Source organism: Pleurodeles waltl, chromosome 4_1 (assembly GCF_031143425.1).
Source record: "Pleurodeles waltl isolate 20211129_DDA chromosome 4_1, aPleWal1.hap1.20221129, whole genome shotgun sequence".
In the NCBI taxonomy this organism is placed as follows: Eukaryota; Metazoa; Chordata; class Amphibia; order Caudata; family Salamandridae; genus Pleurodeles; species Pleurodeles waltl.
In genome coordinates, this window is record NC_090442.1 from 394754955 (window position 1) to 394777538 (window position 22584).

The 22584-nt window shown below is 44.2% G+C and overlaps 1 protein-coding gene across 5 annotated transcripts in view; it reads right to left on the reverse strand.

Annotated features, from left to right (window-relative positions):
- Positions 1 to 22584, reverse strand: part of ITPR2 (inositol 1,4,5-trisphosphate receptor type 2) — a 1367642-nt gene that overhangs the window by 537502 nt on the left and 807556 nt on the right. For all 5 annotated transcript variants that reach the window (XM_069228605.1, XM_069228604.1, XM_069228603.1 and 2 more), the window contains 2 exons: positions 11320 to 11462; positions 8083 to 8191 (listed from right to left, as the gene is read on the reverse strand). In XM_069228605.1, the coding sequence (XP_069084706.1) occupies positions 8083 to 8191; positions 11320 to 11462 (252 nt within the window). The remainder of the gene's footprint in view (positions 1 to 8082; positions 8192 to 11319; positions 11463 to 22584) is intronic.

Consider the following 22584-nt stretch of genomic DNA (forward strand, 5'->3'; position numbering starts at 1 on the left):
GAGAAAGGTACGTATTAAGGGGAAAAAAGAGCTTGGTCGCTGCACTGGGGGATGGTGGACCAATGAAAGCAGCAAGGTATAAAAGGCGTCACCGAAAAGCTAGAATTTTAATGTCTTTCCTAAAATGATTACAAATTACTGAATGTAACAGCTAATACATTTACCAAAAACTCGGATCGGCCAGCATTTTCATGTTTTATAGTGAAATAAGGCATTTTAAATAAGTAGCCCAAATTGACCTCATCACTACAACGATTCAGCTTTTTTCACTGCATCCAACCGCAGGGAAAACCGGGTCAAAGGACTTGTTTGCACATCACTTGTATCTTGCAGGGTTTTTCCAGGAGACATGGTTCAAAATGTTAGGCAGGTATGATGTGCACATTTTGTGCTTAGTTACTGGTACGTTTAATCGGCACGCGCTATGGCTGTGATAAATATTCATTTACCGCCTCTTAATGTAACACTTTGTATGCTAGTACCTACCAACGACTGGTAACCCTTGCAAAGCAGAAAGAAGGTGCTGCCGGAGCCCGCGCCGAGGCGTGCACACAACTCGGTCCATTTTAATCACATCATTAGGAAAAAAAAAAACGTGAGACGGGGCATACGCCGCGCGGGGGGAAAGGCACGTTTTTGTTACCTTGCGAGGCAAGGAGCGAAAGGCTAAACGCATCCAATTGCACAGAAGTGTGATTAGAACATTATTTATAATCCATCTCCTGCAGTGTGTTACTGCTGGCATTAATTGGATTTTTTCTCAGGGAAGCACGTGAGTTTCATTAAACACGTGGCAGGTTCACTGCGGCCTCGACATAGAGGCGATGCCATTCCGAGTCAACAGGCGTACCCCTAACAACAGACCCCATCCACTCGGACCAAAATTATAAGAAAATATATATTTTTTTCCAAATGAACGAGATCATGACAACATGCAAATGGGAAGGATATGGCAAATAAACAAAGTCTAAAGTCACCATAACGCTGGCGTCAGAAGAGTATAATTTCTGCCCCACAACTTAAAGCGAGTCACTGTTAGGTGTAAATTCGTGAGACACTCGCTAATTGGCCTGAAATCCACATATGCTCTTTATCAACTGGCAGAAAACCTCTGCTGTGTACAGCAATCCCGTTTGACGGATTCTACTTATAATGAGAATATTTGTATTAATATTTCAAATGCATCCTGTCTTTCAAGTTTAAAGCTGAAATATCACACCTGGATACTTGTTCTTTGTTAATTTAACTCATTGGATCAATACTTCTATGCAAACGCTGGTAGACTACACCTGATGCACGTCTTCAGTCATTGTTGGTTCAGTGTCGTATTAACTGTGCATGTAAAAATGTGTGCACAAATTAGTGAAGACCGGCCAACCACGTCTGAGAACAAAATGGAAAAAATAAAAAGCTGCACTGCAGGTGAATGATGGCCTTTGCTTCCTAGATTCAGTTGTAAATGCTTTGTCCACAATTCATACAGTTGCCTCCAGGGGTCTCTGTGGATCTCATGATTTCGGAAAGATCTTGCCAGTAGCATCCTATGATCCCCTATGTCTTTATCCATCGTCTCCTAACCCCATCCTGCAGCTGTCCACACTTACCATCTCAACCAATCGATACATAGCTCCTTATACGGCCTAGGGTACAGATCTCTCTCTACAGCTATTCAGACTGTTACAGTGCAAGGTATGTTTTCACCAGGTATCCAAAACTGGACAGAAATAATTAATTTCAAGTGCTACGGGTAAATTTAGGTGTAAAGGATATTTGTATCCATATGCAGGAACTCATTTCTACTGGAAATGTCACAATGTTAGTTTATGAGGTTAGTCCCTTTGGCCTTTTACTTTATTCTTATTTATTTATTTATTTATTTAATTTTTAGAGCTGCAGCTGGTTTCTCATGATAAGTCACACTCCAGAGTAAACAACATTCTCTTCAGGTACACGATTCAGGACAGCTGTTGCAGTGCCAACTTCTATTGCATCTGGAGACTTGACAGTGGGCGCATGGCTCTCTCTAACAAGATCTAGGACAGTGTACCTGCACACCACTGAGAACTGAGAGACAGGCAGATTTGACCATGTTATGAAGATATTCTAAGATCTTCACAAGAATCTTGTGTAGGGCTCTAACCTGCACATTTAAATATTGAAAAAGTACCTGGACAAGAAACTGAAACCTTTTAAATGAAAAGTTAAATTTTCGATTTTACAGTGCCCCTCTTTTTCCATCTTGAGAGGTTTGGATAAACGGAGGTTACATTGCAGACAGAAACACCCTCTGAACGATAGTGTTTGTTCTGTCCAGTATCAATTAATGGAAATGTTAATTATGCACCTTCATATAAAGACGTAAACATATGTTGCCGTTGGACACTTTAAGGTCAAGCATTTTTTAAGGGATGATCAAACCGAAAGGCACATGAAGTCCCCTATGAGGGTACAATACTGTCAAACCAATTGTGGATGAAATCAGTAGCTGGACACTGAATATTCTTTCAGCTGCATATTCAGTAAGGCAGAAGTACCGATTCAAGTGGGTTGGCAACTGATAGGTCCAACAGGGCTGCACATTGGAAAATTACAGAACCAAATAATGTTTAATGAGGCTTGCACATTGTCAATGAGTTCTCAATATGTTTAAGAGTGAACTAAATTCTAAAATGACATTTTCTAATTAGTTACTAGTAATTACATTAAAAAGAAATATGTAACCAACTAATCACAAACTGGCAAACTCTGTTAATCATGCATAAAAAGGATTTTCTATCTTCCATTGCAGAGTCACACAATCAATCAATCAATCACTAGATTTATAGAGCGCGCTATGTACCCGTTAGGGTTTCTCGAGGCGCTGGGGGGGGGGGGGGGGGGGAAGGTAGCTGCTATCGTTCGAAGAGCCATGTCTTGAGGAGTCTCCTGAAGGTGAGGAGGTCCTGGGTCTGGCGTAGTGTGGTCGGGAGAGAGTTCCAGGTCTTGGTGGCGAGGTAGGAGAAGGATCTGCCGCCAGAGGTCTTGCGCTGGATTCGGGGGACGATGGCGAGGGCAAGGTTGGCAGAGCGTAGTTGGCGTGAGGGAACGTAGAAGTTGAGTCTGGTGTTCAGGTAGGTGGGTCCGGTGTCGTGTAGTGCCTTGTGTGCATGGGTGAGGAGTTTAAAGGTGATCCTCTTGTCCACGGGGAGCCAGTGGAGGTCCTTCAGGTGGTGGGAGATGTGACATCGGCGGGGTATGTCGAGGATCAGGCGGGCGGATGCGTTCTGGATGCGTTGGAGTCGTTGAATGTCTTTAGTTAGGGTGCCTGTGTAGAGTGCGTTGCCGTAGTCGAGTCTGCTACTGACGAGGGCTTGGGTCACCGTCTTTCTGGTTCCTGTTGGAATCCACTTGAAGATTCTGCGGAGCATGCGGAGGGTGTTGAAACAGGAGGAGGAGACTGCGTTGACCTGTTTGGACATGGTGAGAGCGGAGTCGAGGATGAAGCCGAGGTTTCATGCGCGGCTGGCTGGGGTGGGTGGGGGGCCCAGGGCGGTGGGCCACCAAGAGTCGTTCCAGGCCGAGGGGGAGCGGCCGAGGATGAGGACTTCCGTCTTGTTGGAGTTTAGTTTCAGGCGGCTGTTGCTTATCCACTCGGCGATGGATTTCAGTCCCTCGTGGAGGTTGGCTTTGGCGGTGTGAGGATCTTTGGTCAGGGAGAGGACGAGCTGGGTGTCGTCGGCGTAGGAGAGGATGCTGAGGTCGTGCTGACGGGCCAGTTGTGCGAGGGGGGCCATGTAGACGTTGAACAGCGTTGGGCTTAGCGAGGAGCCTTGGGGGACGCCGCAGATGAGGTTGGTGGCTTCGGAGCGGAAGGGTGAGAGACGGACTCTCTGGGTTCTGCCAGAGAGAAAGGAGGAGATCCAGTTGAGGGCTTTGTCTTGGATACCGGCTTCGTGGAGGCGTTTTAGTAGGGTGCGGTGGCAGACCGTGTCGAAGGCAGTGGAGAGGTCTAGGAGGATGAGGGCTGAAGTTTTGCTGTTGTCCATTTGTTGTCTGATGTCATCTGTGGCGGCGAGGAGTGCAGTCTCTGTGCTGTGGTTGCGTCTGAAACCGGATTGGGAGGGGTCTAGGATGGAGTTGTCTTCGAGGTAGTGGGAGAGCTGTGCGTTGACGATCTTCTCGATGACTTTCGCTGGGAAAGGGAGGAGGGAGATCGGTCGGAAGTTTTTGAGATCGTTGAGGTCAGCCTTAGGTTTCTTGAGGAGGGGTTGGACTTCTGCGTGCTTCCAGCTGTCCGGGAAGGTAGCGGTGTTGAAGGAAAGGCTGATGATCTTGCGGAGTTTTGGGGGCGATGGTGACGTCGGCTTTGTTGAAGACGTGATGTGGGCAGGGGTCAGAAGGAGATCCTGAGTGGATGGAGTTCATGGTCTTTAGTGTTTCGGCGTTGTCTACGTGGGTCCAGGTGGTGAGGCGGACGGCGTGGGAGGAGTTGTTGGGGGTGGGGTCAGGCAGAGGTGCGGTGTTGAAGCTGTCGTAGATGGCTGTGATTTTCTGGTAGAAGAAGGTGGAGAGATCGTCGCAGAGTTTCTGGGATGGTGGGACGTCGTTGACGTTGGCGCTGGGGTTGGAGAGCTCCTTCACGATGCAGAAGAGTTCCTTGCAGTCGTGTGCATTGTTGTTAAGGCGTTCTGTGAAGTGGGAGCGTTTGGTGCGTCGGATCAGTTGGTGGTGTTCGCGGTTGGCTTCCTTGAGGGTAGCAAGGTTGTCGGGTATGCGCTCGAGGATCCATTTTTTCTTGAGTTTCTGGCAGGTGCGTTTGGAGGTGGTCAGTTCGTCAGTGAACCAGGCTGGTTTTTTCTTTTCTTGGTTGACGGTGGGTCTCTTGAGTGGTGCTAGGATGTTGGCGCAGTTGAGGATCCATTGTTGGAGGTTGATGGCGGCGGAGTCCGGGTCGGTGGGGTCGGGTGGTGGGTTTTTGTCGGCCAGGCCAGTTCAGTTCAGTTCAGTTTCCCAGTGTTTTTCATTAGGCCTTGGTCCGGGTAATTAAATATGTTTTGGCCGAATAGCAAATTTTGAAAGACATGGACAAAAGAAGCATCACTTTCATGGGGATGGCCTATAAATAATGTATATTTTACTTCACAGATCAACAACTTCTTTTATAACTCAAGGTGTTACTGGGAATTAGGGGAGAGGATGTGGTGTAACAGTCAGAGCTGCCAACTTTGAAGCTAGGGAACCAGGTTCGAGCCTCTGCATGTGCTCAACATCGTGTGATTCTGGGCAAATCACTTAATCTCCCCATGTGTACCAAAAAAAAATGAATGCATACTTGTGTAACGTAACTGGTGCTCATGTAAAGCGCTCCAATCCCTTTGGGTCAAGTTCACTCTATATAAAAATGCAAAAACAAAAAACAAAAAAACAATTCTATCTGTTATGATACGATTGCTTCTCACCCATCAGGAGTCTTTACATAGCAGGTACGTTTTCAGCCTTACTTTTCAGATCTTTACTTCACAGGTAACTAACTTTTTATTGCTTTAAGTAATAATATATGTGTAACTATATATGTGTGGCTGAGCGCCCCCTCTCCCCTATTAAATGAAGGTTGGGGAATGAGGTCCCGGGGGCCAATTTCCAACCGGGGAGATCGGCTGCGCGCCCCTCCTCCTCTAGAGTCCATGGGTCTCCCTTTAAATTGCTTTAAGTATATAAATGTGCAAATCACCTGAACGCTCTGCCCACTCTCCACTTTAGTAGTATGCAAAGGTTTTCCTGGCTTTTGCCAGGATGATGGACAGCTTACCGCAGGGCCTCCCAGTGCGTTTCCCGCTGATTTTGATGGCGCGTTCTTGATGCCGAGAGGAATTCTCCACAAAAAAAGAAGCATTTACATCAAATAGATAATAGGAAGGACCCTGGTTTGGTGTAGATTTACATCTTTGTAGTCTCGGCCTCTCTATAGCAGAATTCATGTTATCACAGAATTCTAGAGAAAGACGCACAAGGAACAATCACATTTCTAAACCCACACAAGGTCACCTGGACGCAGTTTCTCGTGGTCTGTTATGCAGCTATAGTGTAGAATACACACTGGACATTTACCCAACGAGGTAGCACTTACTAACTAACCAGTAGGAAGTACTTCAGTTAAGTAGACATTTTGAGCAAAACTGTGAACTTTTGGAGGATAAACAGGCAGGTGCAGTTCCTTTGTGGCTGAGTCACTCACACAGCTACTAACACACCCACACAAACACTCACAAACCCATTCAGGCTCAAGCATCCACTGACAGACCCACTCAGAGACTCATGCACTCACTCACAAACCCACTCAAACTCAGGTACCCATTCACAGGCATACTTAGATACTCACGCACCCACTTAGATACCCACTTGGAGACTTACACACCCACTCAGAGCTCACGCACCTACTCACAGACCGACTCAGAAACTCACACACTCACTCACAGACCCACACAGAGACTCATACACTCACAGACCAATTCAGACATTCACACTCCCACTCATAGTGACACACCCACTCTCACACCCAGAGGCTCCCTCTCACACCCAGACATTCTCACACCAGCTCTCACCCCCCCATAAATCCTCTCACATCCAAACACTGTTACACCCACTCTCACACTCAGAGACACCCTCTCACACCTACTGTATTCTCACACCAAGAGAGACAGGCCCTGCGGCCAACCCCTGCCGTGCACAGCCGTTGAGTGTGCGCAGCCTGGGTGGTTATAGGGAGTTGGCTGCAGGGATTGGCGGTTGGCAAGGCCCTGTGGCCAACACCCACCATGCATAGACAGAGGCCATGCACAGCGGTGGTTGAATTAATGTATACTAATTAAAATGACTTTTCTTTAAAAAAATAAAAATAGAAATTCACTGACAAAACTAAAGGTTACAAGGACATTATAGTTAGGAAATAGAATTTAAAAAAACAAAGAAATTCACTTAAAAATACAAAGGTTACAGGGACGTTAAACTTGCACCCTCACCATGCACTGCTAAATATCCCAGATATTACAGCACCCATTACAACTTTTTTAATTTCAATAAAATAAAAATATCAATGAAACCTTAGCAGTCAAATTATTGATGAAATAACTGTGCATGTTGGGGGCGAGAGATATAGTTACTTTAGAGCGCAAGTTATAGTTGCTTGAAATACCTAATTATAATTGCTGAATTTCTATGTTTTTGTGTGAGTGAATTCAGAACCTAACTATAATCTCTCTGTAACCTTTAGTTTTTTTTAAAGTGAATTTCTATGTTTTAAAAAAATATATTTTTCCTAACTATAACGTCCATGTAACATTTGTTTTTTTCAGTGAGAATATATATATATATATATTACCTACTGGCGGTCAGCAGTAGGCAGTTATACTTAGGACCATGTTTCCATTGAAAAGTATTTTTTGACTTGCCTATATCTTTGGCGCCATTTGACGAATCTTCGCGAAATTATACTAAAAAAGTATTCCAGTGAATGTTGTACATGGGGAATTAGGGGCTGATCTGTCAAAAGGGTGCCGAGAAAAAGGGGGGCTAAAAGAAGTGTGTACTAATATAATTTCCATAGGGATTTTGAACACAACTACAACCCGAACTGCTTGATGGAATTACACCAAATTTGGCGGAATGGTAGCTCTTGGTCCGGAAAGAGTGCTTTTTGTTATTTAGTTTTAATCCATTCAGTACTTTTTGAAATATTTAAAGAAAACTAAATATAGATATCTAGAGGCTCAAAGGGTTTGTGAATAACGACACACTCATGCAGGGAAATACAGAGCTCTGATTGGCTGTCAACACTTCAACTAGGAAGTGTTGGCAGACATCCTGGGACTCGGCTTCACAGTTTTTTCACAATATTAACTATTATAAAAAGTCAACATTTAGATTTTTTCAGATGTAATATGTCATAAAATTGGAAACAGATGTAGATTCAGCATATGTGTATTGCCTATTAATACAATAGCTTGAATGATAACCTACATTCACCTTTAATTGAAGAGTGCTAGAGAAGCCTAAATAGAAGAAACCATTTTTTCACAAGGAAACAATGTTTCAAAAGTTTGCTACCTCTTCTGGAAAGCTGTCTTTCTTGTCCAACATTTCTCGTAGTGTTTGAAGAATTTTAATACATAGCTTTTCCTCTTTCTCCATTAACTTTTTTGTATGGTTAATCAACCTAAAGCAGAAGAGTAAAAAATACAGTTTCAGGTCATGATTTTATGAACAACACATCTAGCAGGCATAAACAACAAGACTGTATGATTGTTGTTTCGTTAATTACCGTTTGCTGGGTCACCACTCATAGTCAGGACTTACCTTAAGTTATGTGAATACTGCAACAGCAACGCCAGAGCATTCCTAGTTCATGGTGAACCCCAGAGACAATTTCAATACACAACATGATTGCAGGCCCTGCACTGGAGTGAATCCAGATTTATTACAAAGTAACCTATCAAAATAATATGTTTTGTTACAGAGATAGTGCTCTCAGATGTTGGATCTCCTCTGTGCAGAGGTTTTCAAAAGTAGATGGAAAGTTCCAGAAGGAAGGTACGTTTGTCCAGTCCTAGAATGACACAACATCACTTCACAATAGCAAGCTTACTGCACAACACTTTTGGACATTTCAAGATAAAACGGTCTGTTGAAACACCTCTCTGACAGCCTGCAACCAAGCCCTAGCAGTCACAGCTAACTATTCCCTTTCTCTAAAACTTCAAAGGAAGCCCCTCCTGTGATTGGCTCATGAGGTGTGGCATTCACCCTTTGTTCTTCTTGGGATAGGCTTTCTCAGGCCTGGTGCAGTATAAAAAGTAATTATCAAATGCACATTCCATCCCCAAGTGGCACTACTGTGTGGGGAGGGTCTTTGATCCTCCAAATGGCCAGTGGTGTATTTAAGTTGGCCCAGCAGGAGCTTTACTTTGGTGCAAATTTAGGCCATAATGTATAACAATAAAGCACACACACTTGACAGCTAACTACCACATTCTTACGCTATGAGCGCCTGCTCACATTTTAAGACCTACACCAGGTCAGCACCAATCATTGATGATGCCTTCTGGGACAGGCTGCCTGTTAATACTGGGCTGAGCTGGATAGTAGTCCCACTTGCTCAACCTGTACACATGTGTACCACATGTAGCCAGCTCAGAACCTTTTAACCCAGCTGCACAGTAGCAGACCTGTTTTTAAAAGTCAGACAGTGACAGCTAGAACACCCAATTTATTTATTTTTTAATTTCTTCATTGCCATTTTATTTGAATCCCAGTTGTATATACACACAGGAGCAACGTAGAGGCATTGAAACGCAAACAGCATGATGATATATGTCACAGTGTCTGAGGTCGGTCCATCTGCTAAATCTGAATAGGATTTGAAAAAACAAGAAACATTGGTAGGGGTAGTGGTACATGGGGGATGTAGGGCCATAGTGTTTCCAAATAAACACAGAACAAGCCAATAAATGTAAAACATAACATGGTAATGCAACGTAACCACAAGATTACACTTCTACAACAAAAGACTGTCTGGTCAATTCGGTGTGGCAAAAGTATCAGTGCTGTGTACACCCAATCAATTATAACAGATTTTACAGTGAGTGACACTCAATTAGTGTGAGTCACAATAACGTCCAACAAGCATTTGCAATGCGATAGGTCTCACATTTTCTTGAGTTGGCGCTATTGGCATTGTAAATTCAGAAATAGACTTTTCTTGCCACATAAATTGGTCAAACCTGTCTCATAATTTTGTATTTTCCTGCCATGTTTTGGTGGTCACTTGCAGCTACTGACATCAGAAATCACAAGCCCTTGAGGAGGGATGAGAAGATGATTGCACTACCTCGATTTGTGTAAAGGTCTGAACAGAAATTGGAAAATAAGGCTGAAACAGTATTTTTTAATTTGAACAGAATGAATAATCTTGAAAGCATTATCGCCTCCCATTTCAATAAGCAGAGCAGCCTGAGAAGATTTATTGCCACAAAAAAGGAGATAAGCAATGCCCTGTGTACGATGTCATGAGTGCTGGCACAGAGGGGCCCAAGAAAGAGAGACTTGAGTTGCAATGGGAGGCTATGAAAGTTTCACATCATTGTTCTAGGTTTAGTTACATTCTACCAGAAAGGGCATATTGTGGCTTTCCTGAGCAGTGACCTAAATGACTGGGTGTTTCTTTTGTAAAATAAGCTTATTTTAGGAGCCAGAAGTAAACAAGGACATCACTGGAATAAAGCCAAAACAAATGTCAGCAACATGGGAGGAGATGGGAGGAACAGAATGCTGCAATAAAAAGCAGGCAGCTACCAGCCTAAAACACCCACAGTGAAAGGACAGCACCAGGGGAGCACAAAGGAATGACAAAAATAGTCTGTTACAGAACCAGATAAAGAAACCAAAGTGGAATAATACAATAGTTGGTCACTGCTCTGAAACAGAAAAAGGAGGAAGAAAAAGGCAGAACCGACCACTAGTGAGCAATAATTTTAAAGGGCACTGCAACCAACAAGTGAAATTGCTTTAAGCTATAAGAAGTATAGTAAAAGCATACACAAGGTCGAATGCTTACGCTCGACCTAAAAGCCAGGTAGTCCAAAAGCACAAAATCCAGGAGGTTAAATGGGCTAGAAGTATTTTCTATAAGAAAATATTTGTACAGCTTATTAAGATTTATATAGAGCGCTTTGGTTTTATATAGAGTGAACTCGACCAAAAGGCTTTCAAACATACACAACACTGAGGCAGCTTAGTTGCAAGGTGATCATCCTATAGGATTTCTATCTCAAAATTATTTTTTTGCTACTCAGTATCATGGTTCACTTTGTAAGGCAAAGACACTGTGGTTCATTTATGAATCTCTACTATCTATAAGTTTCAACATGCTATTTGAGTCTCTTAATTCAACACAGACCAGAGAGAGGATTTGAGGTAGTGGTATTTAAAATGTGGTTTACTTCTTTAGAGAGCCTGATTATATTGGCTTATAAACTTTCCCATACGGAAACTCAAGACCAGTGCTCACAATATTAGAGAACTGTATTCCTACTTCTATGTTTTAGTCATAAGGGAGGCAACAATATTTTGTACTACATGAAGATAGACAAACAATGCATGGCCAAGCCACAAAATAAGGACAGAGTTGCCTAACCTAGACTGCATTAATAACAATTAAGGAATAACTGATCTTATCTTATAGAGGGATTAATGTGGCAAATGTTCTGCAATTTAAGTATGCTTAATCTTTAACAAACCCAGACATATTATCCAGGGTAGAAACATAGAACTGAAAATATGACTTACTTGAACATAAATGCACCACATCGTATCCTAGCATCAGATCCATCTGGGAACAGACGCTCTGGACTGTACAGCACATCAACCAGCACAGAGAACTCAGCTTGCAGCATAGGACTAAATTGTTGTTCCAGAGAGGACACTACATCCTAGCAAAAAATTTACTTTGATTAATATATATGGGCATTAATTACTTAAATAATTATACTTTGCAAAAATGCACACAATATTGCATCCCTTGGTATTCATGGTGCTACACAGAAACCCTCTGCCCCTGTAGAACGTGTTTCTGTAAATATGTACATAGCCATTTAAAATATAGATGCAGATGTACAATGAAGCAAAATATATCTCTGTGTATGCACATTTACTTGTTTTACTGCCACATATAGAGTGAGAACATGATTGGTGCACATGATACTGAACAGTATCGAGATTTGTCAAAGAATGTTACCACATTCCATATGTAAAAATATCAATAAAAAAAATATTTGTGGTAATATTGCAATATTCCCAGTTTCAAATGCAATGACCTATGCTACCTCACAAAACAAGATGGTTTATGCTCAAGTTTCAATCCCATTGGTAGTGCACAAGCAATAAATCTCTTTTAGAGTGACGGCACAACACGGATACCCTCCTCAATATAATTATGAACATGCTGCAGTTGAAACACATTTTCCCAGAACCTCATTGTTGCAGCATGACAGACAGCGCATCCTGGAAATTCAGTACAAAAATTATAGATGGGAAACTGTGAATACCATGGGTGTTTTTCACCAAGGTGTTCTGAATGACATCAACTAGACAACTAGAACAGGCTGACAAGAACTTCCCTGCCTCGATCACCGATTGTGCCAACAGAGCCATCTCAGGCAAGCCCAAAAAACTCAAAAGCCCCACCAAACAGGCCAGTTGGTACACCATGGAAAACTGAGAACGACAAAACGCAACTGTAAGCAACTAGAAAGGAAATGGGATACCAGCAAGAAGCCCACAGACCGAGCTACCGTCAAGCGTCCCTCAACCAATACCATCAATACTGAAAGAGACTGAGAGGAGCACCCTGACCAACCGCATCGAAGCCAGCTCTGATCACAGCAAAGAACTCTTCAAAACCTTCAGAGAGTTGTTCAACCCCTCAGCCACTAAAAACATCATCACCCCTTCACAGAAACTGACACACCCTGGTGGACTTCTTCCATGACAAGATTTCCACCATCTAAAAAAACTTTGAACCCCCAACTCAGCACCGCCAACACCCTCAGCTCCCACAGATGCAAATCCCAATGCTATTCTTTGACCGCTTGTTCACTGCCTGGGACCAGCTCACCACACAAAACACCAAAGCCATCATGAACACCCACAGACCCCTGACCCCACCACATTTTCAACAGGAGCAAAATTATCAGCAGCAAGCTCACCGCCATCTTCAACTCACCCATAACCTCGACCACCTTCCCTGAAGTATAGAAACAAGCAGAAGTCAAACGCTTTCTCAAGAAACCTTCTGCTGACCCTAGCAAACTTGAGAACTACCGTTCCATCTTTCTGCTCTCCTTTTCTCCCCCCCCCCCCCCCCCAAGTCCTCGAAAAGGCCATCAACCAACAAGTCACAGAACACATGGAGATCAACAATCTCCTGGACCCCTCCCAATCCGGATTTCACACCAAACACTGCACGAAACCTCCCTGGTGGCTGACACTGATGACATCAGAACCCTCCTTGACCCGGGAGAAATACACTGTTCAACATCCACGTGACCCTGTTGGCCAACATCGGCAGAACATCATATCCTACACAGAAGACACCCAGCTCATCCTCTCACTATCAGAAGACCCCTCCACCACGAAGGTCAACTTCCACAGGTACATAACAGGCATTGCTGACTGGATAACAACTGCCTAAAGCTCAACACAGAAAAAAACGAAGTGCTGATCTTAGGGAACAACAGCTCCCCATGGAATGACTCCAGGTGGCCTAATGAACTAGGACCAGCACCCACTCTGACACACCACGCTTGCAACCTTGAAAATCATCCTGGATGGCCAGCTCACCATTAAAAACCAGATAAACACAGTCTCTTCCACCTGGTTCCACACCCATCACCGGCTCTGTAAGTGTAACAGTGGAGTATGTCCTCCTCCTACCTCGTGGGGAAATCCTGGAACAACCTTCCCTTCACCTATCGACCTCATCCTCTCTTCTGGAATTCAGGAAAGGACTTGAGACCTGGCAGTTCATCTGAACCTCTTAGCAGCTATATTTACAGTGCCTGGATACCCTCGCAGGTTACTAGCTGCACTCTATAAATCCCGTTTGATTGGTTGACTAGAGCGAAGCAAGTCTTTTGTTATGTCACTCAGGAACCGAGGTGAAAAACATCCTTTATTCACAGGTACCCATACAACTTGGTACCATGGTGAGCCAACAGCAATAAATTAGTACAAAGTTATGTGTGATATTTGTTTGATTAATCTACCTGTAGGGAGAGGCCTATATTGATTCTCATTGTGGTGGTTTGCCGGGTTTCACTAAGAAGCAACACTGGCTCTGGACTGCTTATCTCCAGGGAGCCGCTGGGTGCAAAAGACCAGCTAATACCAATGACTGTTCTGTTCAGTGAGGAGGCAGAACCCGCTTCACAGAAGCAGCAAAGCCAACCCGTCTCTGTGGAGGAAGCGGAGGCACCACAGTGAGACCCGGCTCTGGGTGCCCAGGGAGAAGTCCTGCTCAGCCAGGCACACTTATCCCCATCCCTGCTTCCCCTATTGAGAAGCACTGCAGACTCTTGACTGCGGATCGTCAGGGACGCCCTTGGTGTGCAAAATGAGCTGATACCAAGGACCTTTCGTGTCAATGAGGAGGTGGCACCCATTTCATAGAAGCAGCATTGCCAGCCCGTCTCTAGAGTGGAAGAAGTGGAGGCACCTCAGTGATAACCTGTTCTAGGGACCCAGGGAGAAGCCTTGCTCAGCCGGGCAAATTTTTCCCCATCCCTGCATCCCCTATTGAGAAGCACCACCAGCTCTAGACTTCAGATCTCCAAGGAGCCCCTGGGTGCACAAGACCAACTGATACCAAGGACCCTTTGCATCGGTGAGGAGGTGGCACCTGCTTCACAGAAGCAGCAGCGCCAACCCATCTCTGGAGTGGAGAAAGCTGAGGCACCACAGTGAGAGCTGGCTTGGGGCACCCAGGGAGAAGCCTTGCTCAATCGGGGCCGTCTATCCCCATCCCTGCCTCCCCTATTGAGGTGCACATTGTCCTGGCTCAAGGGTTTCCTGTTGTGGGGTCACGAGAAGAGCACACCCAGGCTCTTCAAGTAGCAAGACAACTCTCACTGCACCACCACCAAGTCAATGGATTATAATCTATAAAAAGAAGTGACAAGCAACCAGCAATGCAGGTCAGCCTGCCCCAGGAGTGAAACCAGCATCAGCAGTGACAGTGGGGAAAGCCAGCATGGCTCATGTTCCTCGTGTTCCTTCCTCCCATGCACCACACATGCAGCATACTGCTTGTACAAGCAGGGTCTCGCCTGCACAGCAAGATTCTTCTGGCTATGCTGCTCTGTGTGACTACACTGCACACCCAACTGGGCCCGAATAACTGCTTAAAGATTGACTGCATAATGGGAGTCCAGCCTCCTGGGGGCCGGCTTCCTGGTGCTCCATGTGCAGAAAAAGAGCCTCAAACTGAAAGAGGAAACACAAAGCTGCTGACACCTTTCTGAGCACTCCTCAGCCAAGGCTATTATATTTTGGGTAAAAAAGCTAAATTCCACTCAGAAAATACTCCGACAGTGGCAGTCCAGGTGCCTGGCTCACCATTCCTACTCCTCAAACCTAAACAAGCATTTGCAATGCAATAGGCCTCGCATTTACAAGAGTTAGAGCTACTGGCGTTGTAAATGCATAACTGGACTTTTCTTGCCACATAAATTGATCAACTCTGCAACTAACAGCCATTGACAAAGCCAATAGTCCTGACTTGTGTAGGTGTATTGTTACTTATTGTATTATATCCCTGGATGCACCAAGAGAAAAATCAGCAAAAATACCAGCCAGGCGGCACACTATACTAAGCAGAGCTTTGTAACTTACGTGTTTTTAAACCAGGCCCATCATTCTATCGGCCACCCCTTTTTGAGACACCCCCAGTTTTTTAATCCCACCTCAAGCCCTGGGGATGGGAACACAGTTTTGTGCGATCAAGGTTAGGAAACCCGATGCGGTTTCAGTGATGGGCAAGCAAGGACGGGGTAGAGGGTGAGGGGAAGTGGACAGCAGAAGGAGAAATAGCGAGTGGGAGGGCAAAGCAGTAAAAGGAAAAACAAGTGGGCATGATTGGGGAGCTTTACTTTAATCACGAGTGGGCGTTCACTCCAGCATAGCGCTTGCCTGCTCGACCACTTCTTTGGCTGGAGTGTGGGCACCGGTATCGATTGATCACAGAAGCTGCTGGCAATGTGAACATGGAGAGAGAGGAGTGCTGGGGGCGGGAAGGAGGAGGGACGAGGGAGAGGGGGCCGTACCGTGTGTAGGAATGGCAAGGGAGGGCGGAAATTCCTCATATTGCTGCATTGTACCCCAAGCTCTGCTCTCTGGTAAACATTTCTTAACTGACGTGACATGGGCATGGTTTGAAGCCCAAAGAGAGATTACAGCATGGACGGAGCACTTTGTGCTCGCTCATAAAGACTGGAAGCGCCATATTTCTCGCATTGCAAGATGAAAAAAAGAAATCACGATTGGCTGAATGTGTAAGACACGAGAGTGGTCATTTTAAGAACTCTGGAGGATGTTCCTTTGAGATTCAAAACTGTTCGGAACATTTTTAGACAGATTGCTGCAGCAAGTACAAACCCTTTGAGCTATCTTAAAACACTACTGCCCCCTTGTATTCTTACATCCATGTTTCTGAAAGATAGAGCCTGATACTCTGGTGCAGCTGAACAGAAAAAAATAACCCCACCACTTCTGTCAGGCTTTGTGTGTTTGCGTTAACAGGGACATCACCCGACCTCCTCCCCTGCTGCCTCCACCTGAGCACGCTGTCAAGTAGTTATCAACACAATAAATAGACTGAGGTATAATAATGCGCCACTCCCTTGTGCTTCGGGAAGCCAGGGTTGTGTACTTTGGCAGTGAGAAAAAGCTAAGCCTCAGCCTGCAGCATTGTAACACCCAGCTAGTCACAGCTGCCAACTCGGGTCTAGCGATGGCTCACACACTCGGGCATTGGCTGGGCCCTGGCTCCTGAAACACAACTGAGCAGCTACAGAGCAAAGACCTTTTCCCCACCCAACCCTCCTGTCCCCGGGATCGTGCGCGATGCACCGTAGGCCTCATAAAAACACGCTACGTCCGGTATGTTTTCTCGTTTCCCAAGTTGCGGAATTTCTCGCTCGCTATTTCTTCCTAATTTATTCGTTCAAGGAATGTAAATAGAAGCCGAGGCGGGTCGCCCGAGTGAGCTGGAGACGCGCGTGATGCAAGCACCAAATAGGAAAGGCAAAGGAGACGCTTGGCAGTAATTAAAGATGCAAAAGGGGTCAAATCAACTTAGCAATGTCTCCGTATAATGTTTAGACGAGAGAATGCTGTGGATGTTTCTGTAAAGAAAGGAAAACAAGCATTTGGAATGCAAAGGTGTCTTGTTTGATCGAGTTAGAGTTCTTAGCGTTGTAAATTACTGACTGGACCTTTCTTGCCACACACACTGAAAACAACAAGAGGAAGAGAGCAAGAGCGAGGTGGCCCTGGAAAAGCCCCCCACTGATGACGATTTATGTTTATGGAGAGACCTGGTGGGGAGGAGGGGCTGATTATACACCCACAGTGTAAGACAAACAGGCCAATACTGAAAGAAAAAGTCCTAGTCAGAAGAGATAAACAGGACATAGCGTAATTAGACAGTGGTTTGTGCTGCTCCCAAAGAGAAAAAAGGCAGGACAAAGAGGCAGAACTGACCACTAGCAAGCAAGAATTTTTGAAGGACACTGCAACTAACAAATCAAATAGCTTTGTACCACAGTATAAGTATACTAAAAGTATACAACATGTCGAACGCTAACGTTCAACCTAAAAACTGACCCAAAGACGGATGATGAAACTAACTTTCAGTGTGGTGCAGGAACTCCATTTCTAATACTGCACTTGCCGCTAGCCCAGCAAGAGGAAGCAGGATCTGTGTAGCTGCCAGTACGTAGGGACTCGGATTCCCCGCTTCACCCAGCGCAAGCAAGTCTGCACCCATCAGAGCCCGAATGAGGCCAGGCTGGCCTACCCCTCTTGGCCCTGTAATCTATCACATGTTTTTGATTAGCAGCAACATTCTTCACTACGGCCAAGAGGAAATCTATGACTCTAAACAGTAAGGAGCATTGTTTTTCTAGCGTCATGGGCAATTTTCGATCTAATGCCATGGCAGCAATCAATCAACAGATTCTGACTCTGTTGATGAAAGGATGGGTGCCGCTAGGAAAGCTGCACTTGAGGCTTCTGGTAATAGCTCTAACCCCAACCCTGCTCTTATCCCCACATCAGCTAATGCGAGAATGGCCAATCCCTGTACCCTTGTGGCACTGTTATCTATTGATGCAGTGGATGACACTGGGATAAAAAAAAAAGAGAATTCTGTATGCGTGCCACTTGGGAAAGGATGATCTGTACCCCAGCCTATGGTGAATTCCAACAAGGACTCTGTTAATTTAGGGAGTTAGAGGGGAGATGGAGAGTGTGATTTTGCTTTGATTCACGATAAACTGGACAGTATAGAGGGAAGGATTTATCAGATTATGGCAATTTATATTGAGTGGGTGAAAGATACTGAGTAAAGGTCTATGGGTCTTAATGCATGCTGAAATGGAAGCGCTAACAAACATGTTAAAGAACAGGCCATGTAGCGGTCCATGAAACACTTAAGTAATCAAACATAAATGTGGCACTGTTCTAAATGCTCCACCTTGGGCAATTCCAGTGAGGAAAATGTATATCAGGGATAGCTGAGAAAACCTCTGACCTCCAATTAGCCATGAACGCAACTCTACGTTATTATCCTTAAATGTGGACCAATGTTAAGACCGACTGACAAAGCATTACAAACAGCTTCTTAATAAAGTAACCCACTGGTTAATGAGGAAAACGGATGAAAGTCACTTAATGTATGAGCAGATTAATGTGGTTCAATGGGTGGGTGCCGTGGGTTGGAAATAGCCCAATACTGATACAAATGACTGCGTTGTAATTCGTCTCAGAAATCCAGGTGCTGTATGTCAGCTTTTTAACATGTTTAATTTTACCTCCCAGGTACTAGCTGGAATGAGGCAATGCCTCTCTGGTTCTTTTAGTTGCTCCTGCTGATATTCTTGGTTTTTCAACTCGGGCCTTCATTAGCATCTTCTTCTGTCCAGGTCACAAATGATCTGCACAGGATAATTTCATTGGCTGACATAAAAGTAAAAAATCCCCAGGGCTCATACTCACACGAATATTGTCTCTTGATGATCATCGGCATTTAATATTAACTCTTCTCCATTAACTCGGTCCTCCTTGGCATACAAATTTGCTTCATGGAATGAGGCAGGTTTGAGTGCCAAGTGGAGCTATCCTGATTGGCTGGGTCTTTTGGGGAAGTTACAATTTAATTTGTTGTCAGGGAAGTTGGACTAAACTTCCTTCATAAATTGACTGTTTTACTTCCTATTTTACCCCCCCCCCACCACCAATTCCCACTAATTTGGGTAGATCACAGGGTGGGTTGCTTACCCTGGTTTAACATCATGTACTAGAAAGAACCTTTTGGTCACATCTAGCCTCATCTCATTTTAACTATTCTTCTCGATTGTAGATCAAAGGAACTTTATTAATTACTTTTTGTGATAGAAATTTTGAGCCAAGCAACACTGACATTATTACCTTTTGGAATGGGGAGACTGATGCCACTGCTGACATTCTTTATTGGCTCATTACCAATAATATAGATGGGGTATTTTAATATTCACTATTGACATCTTTCAACAAGCAAATCCTGTGGCATTTTAGATACTTCAGGGAAGCCTGTAACTCATTTCTGACATACTCTTTATGGTGAAGCACTAAATGTGCTATTGATTAAAATAGTTTACAGTTTGCTTTTGATTCGCTTTCAAACCTGCAGCCCAATTTTAAAGCCAGTTGTCACTGGTACAAGCAATTGAGCATTATTGATTTTATATTTTTATGTGAACTGCATGGGCATTTTATGATCATGCAGTACAGGGTAATGTATTTAGTGACGATAACCAATTGTCCATTTCCTATTGTGGAAACCTTATGATCATGCAACCTAGATGAAGCCACTCCCCTGGGTGGCTGAGGGGAATAAGGGAAGTTTGCAGAGGTGGGGAAGCATTAAGCAAATACTGCTTGTTGGTTTGTTGTCTAAGAACCCAAATGAGTTTTTTAAGTTTTAGGAAGCAGAGCCCAAGGTTATTGTCAGTTAATTTGCTAGTTTGTCTTGGTCTATTAGGGAGCTTCTGACAGTGCCCCCATGCATTGAGCTAAGGGCAAGCCAACTGGATGGTTTGACTTATAGTGCTCTACGGCAGTGGTTCCCAACCTGTGGTCCGGGGACCCCTGGGGGTTCGCGAAGCCTCTTCAGGGGGCCCGCGACTGCTTAGACAATTAAATATTAACAGATTAGATCCCCAACTTTCAGTAATGACTTAGTGGGGGGGGGTCCCATGATTCCAATAATGATTCAGTGGGGGTCCCTTGGTTTCAGTGATGATAAAGTGGGGGTCCACAGATGTCAGAAGGTTGGAAATCCACTGTTCTAAGGCACACAAAGATCTCCTTGCTGCTCTCACATGAATATCTAGGAGTACTGAGGATATGCACCTTTGTACGATGTTGTAAAAGAGGGTCATTGAATGCAGAAAGAATGTCATGAGAACAGCAGCACATGAAACCCTATTAACAGCCAGTACTCATAAATATAATTATGCACTTTGGAAGGTTGTAAACCATCCCTTATTCAGAGATTACCCAGAGTTTGGTGTTGATACCTTTATTCCTCCTGATAAGAAGGCGACTCATTTTTCTAAGGTTTATTCCACTGTACACGTCACTACAGGTTCTTTTAATGTGCGAGGGGAATAATGGGCCAGGGATCCTGGAAGTTTGGATGGTAAATTGTCAGATGTGATTACTCACTTAAACAGGTGCCCGCCAGACAAAGGACCTAGTCCTGACAGGTTTCCGGCATATTTATGTAAGGGTGATATTGATCTGTGGGCCCCATTGCTGATCAATGTACTAAAGGCAATCGCTAAGCTAGGTCCACCAAGATAATGATCCCATGCCTTAATTATCCCAATTTTCAAAAAGGGGTCAAGGCTGATCCAGAGTACTATCAACACATATCTTGATTTGACTTCACAGCTGAAATTATGAGCAGGATTAATTACACTGTCTTGAGTTGTGGGCCTTGGAGAATCATATGCTATCAGAATTGCAGTTTGGTTTTCCTGCTGGTCTTGGCACTATGGATCAATGCTTAAATCTCTATCAGTTAATTAATAAATACTCTATAGCCAAGTAGGGTAGTTTGTACTTGGCTCTCATATGCTTAAGGTCTGCATTCAACCATGTAAATCATTCTAAATTGTGAAATATTATATCCAATAAAGGGGTGGATTATCATTTAGTTTGTTTTGTAAGGCAATTACCCAATGAGGTGACTGCAAGTGTTAGATACAGCCCTAAAGGGGAAACTACCAAGGACATAAAGCTTGTGAGGGGCATGTGGCAGGGCTGTGTGCTTGCACTCTTCCAGCTCACGTAACTATATAAATGACCTAGAGAAATACCTGGCCAGTGTAAACATAAATTCACAAAGAGTAGGTACCCATACTTTAACAGTGCTACTTTATGCTGACGATACAGTGCTCGTCGCTAGGACCCCTGTAGGGCTTCAAAGGCCGCTGTACCAGTTTTCGAGGTTTAAGACCGCTCATAAAAAACAAACCCATACCACAGTTTATGGTGCCAAAAGATTGAAGATAAGGTCTATACTATGAACAACTCTGAGCTTGGGTCAGTACCCACCTTTCCATATGTGGGATTTCTATTTGATGAAGCCTATAGCTAAAAACCACTGGGACTGGCAAGGCTCTCTGAGTTTGCTAGGAGAATTGAGGTGCTCTATGGTTTTACTCCCAAGGTGAGCATTAAACTGCTGAAGGACTAGTGGCCATATGCAAAGCTGAATGTCTCTCGATTGCCACCAGCGGTGCAGGACTCTGTGGTGCACAGAGTTATCTTGCCCTGCAGAATATAGAAAATGGGTTTTTGCTGAGGCTGCTAGCTGCACCTTATGGCACCTCGACGTACGTGTGTCACACAGACCTGGGGCTAGGTTATATCACAGATTTTATTAAACTGCACCTCTTGCTGCTGTGGCTAGTTATATGGTCTAAACAGACCTTAATAGGCAGATTCTCTCTGACTGTCTTGAATTTTAGACAACGCATTAAAGATTCCCTGCTAGAAGACATTAATAAAGTATGACTTAGTTTGGATATGCATAATTTGTTTAGTAACCCACAACTGTCTCCATCTTGTAAGGATAGCATTAGTGCCAATTTTTTTCATTATCATAATAGCAACAGAGAATGAAGATAATTTCAGTAATATACACTGAGAGATTATTTGTTCATTCAAACCACTCTAGGAATGGAACCTTACCTGATCTGGGACACAAATATGAAACAAAGATACTTACTCATACGACTCAGGCTACAGCCCATACACTACTTGGTTGCATTTCTGGAACCAGGACATTACTAGGGGTGGGTGAAATATTCCACTCCACCTGCAGAATTGTTGGAATTTTGGCCACTTTGCATTATGCTTGTAATGGAGAGTTCAGGCCAAATTCTGCCAACAGCCTTGTGGCAGAGCTTTTTCTCATGCATGGCTAAAAAACAGTAAGTTGGTGAGCGCAAGTGAGAGATAACGTCCCTGTTAGAAATAGGGTTTCTGGTTGGCTAGGACAGGGTTCTGCAAAGTCGGTCCTGGAGAGCTGGGTCCATGCCATATTTTTTTGCATATCCACATTTAGAAAAATGTAGAATTCTGAAACATCTTGTTTCTTAATGTGGATATGCTAAAAAATCTGCCAGGAACCCGGCTATCCTGGTCTGACTTTGCAGAACCCTGGGCTAGGGTATGCACCTCAACCAGGCAGAATCCACTCATTCTCGTCAGGGCAAGGGAGTTACA